At 45.5% G+C, this 7066-nt stretch overlaps 1 protein-coding gene across 1 annotated transcript; it reads left to right on the top strand.

Annotated features, from left to right (window-relative positions):
- Window positions 1-2380: 2380 nt before the first annotated feature.
- polr1g (RNA polymerase I subunit G) lies at window positions 2381-5838 on the top strand. Its single transcript, XM_015340976.2, has 3 exons — window positions 2381-2659; window positions 3094-3235; window positions 4515-5838. Exons 1-3 carry the CDS (start codon window positions 2524-2526, stop codon window positions 5188-5190), a joined length of 954 nt encoding a protein of 317 aa, XP_015196462.2. The 5' UTR covers window positions 2381-2523; the 3' UTR covers window positions 5191-5838.
- Window positions 5839-7066: the final 1228 nt, after the last annotated feature.

Here is a 7066-nt window from a genome sequence, read left to right as displayed (position 1 = left end):
ATGTGATCGTGGAGTGCTACACGGTGTTGGAATTTTTTAGCAATCTTTCCAAGTGTTTAGAAGTTGACGAGTTAAGGGCGACCTACAAACCCTGCTTACGTCTTTCCACAGAAACCCGAAAGAAAAAAATAAATAAATTAGGGAAGGCGGGACTATAGCAGCTGTTTCCTGGCAAGTGATTATAAAATGCATCTTAAGAATTATACAGAGGAAGAATAATTGAGCACTGTGTGTGTGTTGTAGTGGCCAGGGAATGCAGAGACAGTGATTCACGAGGCACATGCTACACCATGAATATGCTAGGCAGTCTTCAGGCCGACTCGACTCTTAACGAACTCAATCAGCTCGTTATTGGCTTAATGGGACAAATTTAACAGCTTCCTCCAACTCTTCAGCAGCTGCTGCTTAGAAGATGCTTCGCACAGCGGCAGACCCACAGAACCGCCTTCCCCTTCGTCCTGCTGGGTCTATGTCAATGACCAGGGAAACGCCGTGCACACCCATTTCTCCTCGGTTCTGACCCAAACCATGATGTTGTTGTAGTGAACGTGCAGGGGATTGTTGCACATGACTGAATTGCCTGGCCCTTTCAGTATCCAGCCCCAGGTGCAGTCTGGGTGGTGGAAAGGATTTGGCTTTGGGATGGATTGGGTTTTCGCTTTGGTAATGATAAGTAATGTTCTTATGATGCCCTTTCCTTCACCTTGACACAGTGATGAGTGTCTCTGCCCTGAACGCCGGCTGCCAGTTCCATGAAGGAGAATCTCCTAAAGTGAAATGATGAGCCATAGAGACATTTCCGAGAATGTTAGCGTTTCCACACACTTCCCCTCTGAAGTTGTGAAAGAAGAACAAACGGGCATTGCTGTCTCTGTCTCTCTCTCTCCCCCCCACGGACTTCATCGCGTCATAAGCACATGTTCCCCCAAATCAAAATAATAGTAATAAAAACTTTGTTTTATACAGTGCCTTTAAAGGTGGTTTCTCAAAGCACTTTACAGAATGACAACAACAATAAATAAAAAGAATACACAAGTAAAACACAATTACAATATATAGAGGAGACCGTGGATGGTGGTACTAAGAAAAGCAGAGGGGTGAAGAATGGAACAGTTAAGTAAAGGCTCTTCTAAAGAGGGTTTTGAGTCCAGATTTGAAGGAGTTTAGAGAAGGTGACTCTCTGATATCCTTGGGGAGAGAGTTCCAGAGCTTGGGGGCAGAACAGGAGAAGGCTCTGTCACCCATACAATGTAGACGGGCTTGGGGGACAATAAGGAGAGCAGAATTAGAAGAGCGAAGGTTGTGAGGTGAGGAGTAGGGCGATAATAGTTCACACAGGTACTGAGGTGCCAAGCCATGCAGAGCCTTATAGGTGAGCATGTGGATTTTAAAGTCTACACGGAATTTGACCGGAAGCCAGTGCAAGGACTCCAGGACTGGAGTAATATGAACACTTGCACTAGACCTGGTCAGGATTCTGGCTCCCGAATTTTGGACATACTGCAGTTTGTTCAGAGTAGATTTAGATACCCCTGCGAGTAGAGCATTACAGTAGTCAATTCGAATTGAATACAAATGTGTTGATCAGCTTTTCAGCCACAAATCAAAAAGAACTACGAAATGCCCAACCGCGGCTAGGTCTAGCGGGAAGTGTAAAATTGCTGAGTAAAAATCGTTAAGGATGCCTCCTTCAGGAATGTATATTCTCTCACGTGCAGGGGTGCTTTATTATTTACTAAGGCGTCCTCGATATTTCCGGAAGAACTAGGAAGGCAGACGTGCGCCACCTCGTGCAACTCCGTTGCAACTACAAACCGAATCATTTAACCCTGTTATTGAAAGAAACATTTTTTCCTCAAATAAAGTATCCCCGCACCAGCCTCAATCAGAACAGCCATTCACATAGCGCTGGTAGCTCTGTATGAGAAGAACAGAGAGCGGGGCTCCTCAGTAACAGGCCTATGGTTTTTGCTGTCGTAACCCTGTAATTCTTCGATAATGCCATTTATGCTCTAAAGAAAGAAAGTTAAGATAAAAATGACCATTTTAGGTTTCTGGAGGAAAAGAACAGAGCATTTGATAGTACGCGGTGGTGTCGATGTAAATGTAATGTTTTGGAGACTCCATCTCCCGTAAACCACAAAGCAAAGAACCCCCTTATATATTCCCTAACAGTTTTTTTGTAGTGTCAAGAGGCAACCTTTGCGTTGCACAAAATATCAATATCTATTTATATATAATGTATATATTGATCTGAGAAGATACAGCAATTACAACATCTGATATTTTAAATTACCTGCTCACTTTTAACTACTCTCTATCGCCGCTCTAGCCATATCTACGACGTCGGTGCTCTTTTCGTCTACATCCGACTTACTTACTACCTCCGGGGCAAAGGTTATTGCCGTCTGTGTACACACGTGTTTTTCAGTGCTGTATAGCGCGAGTATTCTGTTTTCATCTCCTGTGTCAGTTTTCGTAGTATAGAATGACGGTAGGTTATATGTAAGAAAGCCAGCAGTGATGTCTGCGAAGCGGAAGGATATTTCCTCCTCAAGCAGTGAGGCTGAAGTTGATTTAGAAGGTGAAGCTGATGTTCAGATTCGGAAGACCGGCAATGCGTCGGCCCATCGACGGCAGCGGCGAACACATGTGCCGAGTAGGTATTTGTTAGGTTTTAGAAATTTCTGCACTTTTTTTAAACAAACCCAAGGCCGCATAAATGCGTTTGTCGTATTGATTGCAGCTGGTTCCATAGAACCTCTGGGAGACTGCTTAATCAGTCAATGTTTATTTATCAAGTGCACAACAATACAGCGTGCACTTAAAACGGGGATTAAATACAGATCACAACGGACTCGTTCATTACTGCTGCTGCTGTATACAGTATGTGGTCGGCCAGCAACTGTGATAGTTTATTGGTGGGTAGCGACATGAATGCTTTTTTAAAACCAAGTATTACAAACGGCAAATTGAGAGGTTTCGTTACAAACAGTGCTGCTTGTCATTTTTGAAACGCGGTAGGGAAAGGCTCGTTTCCCAGATGGCGGTCCTGGAGGAACCTATTCCCAGTTTCTTATCTGTGCACTGCAGAGACGAGCGAGAAGTACCAGTGTCCTGCGGACTTCGTCCCCTGTGCCTACAGAGCCTGCGAGGGTACCAGTCTGGAGAGGCTGACTGACGGCGGCTCGGAGCTGTGGCTCATCAAAGCGCCGGCCAGCTTCAACCCGGACAGGTCGGTTCGGACTGGGGAGATGGTGGTTCTGTTCACCGAGGTGTCCTCTGGGTCTGAGGCTGAATGAGGCCGAAACTGAATATAATTGTGTCTAGAGATGGTTGCTTCTCCGTTTACACCTTGCGATTGAAATGGGGTGATTTATTTTTTTGTGATGACATGGTGTGCCATATCCTATCCTGTATTTTTTTCATATGTATCTGTAATAGTGATTTTTAAAAGAGATTGTTCCTCACGCATGCATCTTCCACATATCTCTTATATTGGCATAAACTCATTTTTTTGTAGTTTAATGCTAAAATGTGGATCCATGGGTGATTAGAGAACTGCTACTAGTCTGTGACTAATGAAATCATGTCAAAATGTTTTTATGAAATGTGTAAGATTGACTGAATATATCTGTATATTTCTTTGTTTAAGAGTATTTTTATGTGCCTCATAGCTGTCAGTGGCAGTGTTGGTTTTACAGAATAGCCAGTATTTGTTTGTCATTGGCAATAATGAAGTGTTTGCCCATTCGATGTGCAGCCATACAGGAAGACCAATAGCTTAATTTATTACCAGGTCATAACCCTTTACACCAGATTTAACCAGCTTGTCAAAAATCTTTATTTTTACTGATTTGCAGCTGGGTTTTCCTTGGAGTTGTTCCATTTGATTTTTATACCAGTATTGAAGTAAAACTTTGCTCATTGGCATTTAGTTTTGTGCCAGTTTACCTCGAGGTTTCGTAGTGCAACTAGATTGTTGGTTCTTCTAAAAAAAAATGTACCCCAAGCTCTTAAACTCCCAAACATTTACAAAAAAGGACTTGCTGAGCTTTTTAGAGCGCTACATCCTTTCTGCTGAACATTGTCTATACAGTGGTCCTCAGTTCCTGTGTTATTTTATTTTTACAGTGTCTTGCAGACTACAAACTGATAACTTGCTGTAGGAGGTCATGAAGCCCATCGCAGTGCACAAGGTGTTGATGAGACTCCTTACAAAGGGGTATTATGTAATCCAGCCTTGCTCCTGATACCCATGGCTCTCAGGCTCCTATGGCTATGAAAATCTTTATGAATTTTGTTAAGAGCACCTCTTGGGTTTGAAAGCAAGGAGTGGATCTCTGATCACCCCTTGTACTGTGATGTTCCCTTTCCGTCAGTCTGGCAGTGTTCCAGAAACCATGGAAAGGGAAGCTGGGTTCCTCCCGGAGAAAGAGGTCCCACTCTCCCGCCTTGCTGCCCTGCCTTCTGGCGCTTTAATGAGCTGCGGAACCTTCTGTTTTATTTTTCAGCTTTAACGGTTCCAAGATCCCGGTGGTTGGGATGAAGACACGGACGTCGCGAAATGGCAGCGGCCAGCAGGTCTACAACATCCTCAGCACGCCCGGGGGGCCCGGCGGCATGCGCCTGCTGACGACAGGCCGGGAGACGGACAGGGTGCTGTGCGCCCCAGCTTTCGAGGGCTACATCAACATCTGCGAGAGTTTCGGGGACCTGAACAGCAGCCAGGAGCCCAAGGCCATTCCAGCCAACCCCGCGCCCCGGATCCCCGAAGGCCTGAAGCAGAGGTTCCAGCCTTTTGGCGGTGCAGCTCCGTCCCGGGCGGATCGGGAGCCCTGCGCCTCTCCCCCGCTGGCCAGGAGGATCAAGCTGGAGCCGCCCGAGGCAGAGGAGGGCGATCGGAGGAGGAAAAAGAAGAAGAAGAGAGACAAACACCAGGAGCGGGAAGAGACGGAGCAGGAACACCGCCAGGCTGAGGGGCTCGAGCAGGACGAGAGCGAGGGAGCGGAAAGGAGGAAGAAGAAGAAGAAGAAGGGTAAGGAAAGGGAGGAGGTCGATATTAAGGAAGAGCCAGTAGAGGTGAAGACGGAGCCCTTGCACTTGGGCTACGCGGACGAAGAAGATGTGGGCAAGAAGAAGAAAAAGAAGAAGAAGAGGGAGAAGTTAAAAATGGAGGACTTATCCTGAGCCTGTTTTTAACACAAAGGCAAATACAGTACAGGGCAGCCACAGTGCAACCTTCGTTTTATATAGCGCGTTTGGTGCAGCTGCACATGGATGTCTTAGGAAAGAAACTCAGTGCCTGAAGGAGCACGAATTGATTCACATCACTGATGCCCCCGTGTATCCAGTCCCCAGCCCAGTGCCCTTTCAAACCCATCCAGAAAAATAATTGAAAAAAACAGAACCTCCCACTTCTAAATATTCCTGCATCTTTTCCTCCTTGTTTGCTTCTCTGGACTTGAATCATCGAAAAAAGTAGTACCCACCTTCAGGCTACAAGTGCTTGAGGTTTTTCCCCAATGTAGTGCCCCTGTCAGGGTTGGGTTCTAGCCTTGCCCGCTGTCAATTAACGTGTTTGTTGCACGGGGATAAGAGAGCCTTTTGACAACCGGCATCCCCGTGTGGGGGAGGGAGGGACACAGTGTGTGCGGCTTCTCTGATCTTGGCACGCGTCCGGCAAAGAAGAACTTGCATTCACAAGTGCGATGTCTCTGTTTCTGGGTGTCATGATACAAGGCTGTTCAGATGTCTGTTGCTAACTGATTTCCCAGCACTAAAATAAAGACAGAGGAAGGGTTGCACACAGGAAGACCCCGTCCCAAACTTCAGTGAGCTAGTATGTAGCCAGAGTTTTCATTTTATATCTGATGTCCCTGATGATATTGGAGTCGCCTTCTGTGTGCACTTTCACATCCAGACTCAAAACCTTCTTCTTGAGAACTGGTTCTATCTGCTCCCTTGCTTTCCTGCTGTACTGCAAACCCTTATTGCAGTTGTGTCATGCTGCTCTCTCCTCTCATGTGTGCTTTTTTTCTTGTTGTAAAGCTCTTTGAGAAGCCCCATTTAAAGGCTCTGTATTTGTGTTTTTATGATGATAGTGTTGAATGTCATTGTGACGTGAAAATGCGGTATAGATGTCACTGTGGGGTGAGTACTCATAAGACATTACTTGCTAAACAATCGTGTAAGATTGCTGAATGACAGAAACGAGTCGAGTCGAATAGGGCTGCAGTGCTGACGTGACGCGCGTCAGATTTATTGCCGCTGCAGTTGTTTTAAACCAGAGTGCCCGGCAGGTGGCGGTGTTGCACTGTGATTTCCCAAGGCCCGAGTGAGACCCGTCTGCGCTCAAAACAGCCTGCATTGTACCCCTCATTGTACACTGTACGCCTATCATACCTGCATTGACGAAAGGTTTCGTTTACATCTTTAAAGGACGACGTTCCAGTTGGATTTCAAATGCAGTTTCATAATCTCCCTTTCTAGATAATCTCTTTACGTACAATAATTTAATTTTGAAGTGTAGATAAAAACATGCTTTCTTTAAAATAACTACAGACCCTGCCGAAAGTCACTGGAACACGATTCCCCTATGTCTTAAAAGAGGTTTTTTGAGAAATGTGAAGGCGACTGCGGTAATGCAGTACAGTGTCAGTGGTGTGTTCACGATGGAAATCGTGTCGGACAGCCTCTGGCCAGAGGCTGCAGGAGCTGGGGGGAGTCTGGGGGGCGTTTGGAGACAAGGCTGCAGATTCCAGTACTGGGGCTCGTATGGTTTCAGTTTCAGATGTTTAGATCTCTCAATATTCTCCTCAGGCGAGAGCCCCACTGTACGGGGCCGGCTGCTGTTTTAATTTAGGTGGCTGATAAACACTTCACCGGCATGCACAAAATCATTCTGCACATTAAAAAAAAATATATCACGGTGTTTTTGCTGGTCGTAAATAAATCAGAGGATTATTACATTTGTATGCTAAAAAGTATACTTTTTTTTTCTTGTGCATCCGAATTTTTAACTGGAGAGTTTGATTTTATAAAAGGGTACATCCTGAATACCAAT

The sequence above is a fragment of the Lepisosteus oculatus genome, chromosome 3 (assembly GCF_040954835.1).
Source record: "Lepisosteus oculatus isolate fLepOcu1 chromosome 3, fLepOcu1.hap2, whole genome shotgun sequence".
Lineage (NCBI taxonomy): Eukaryota > Metazoa > Chordata > Actinopteri > Semionotiformes > Lepisosteidae > Lepisosteus > Lepisosteus oculatus.
The sequence above is the reverse complement of the archived record's forward strand: the minus strand, read 5'-3'. Positions and strand labels throughout refer to the sequence as shown.

Bases quoted from the DNA above. Each gene is read 5' to 3' on its own strand.
- polr1g (XM_015340976.2), top strand. From the start codon at position 2,524: ATGTCTGCGAAGCGGAAGGATATTTCCTCCTCAAGCAGTGAGGCTGAA. The intron at 2,660-3,093 runs GTAGGTATTTGT...TGTGCACTGCAG, and splicing joins GCGGCGAACACATGTGCCGA to AGACGAGCGAGAAGTACCAG. The intron at 3,236-4,514 runs GTCGGTTCGGAC...TTTATTTTTCAG, and splicing joins GCCAGCTTCAACCCGGACAG to CTTTAACGGTTCCAAGATCC.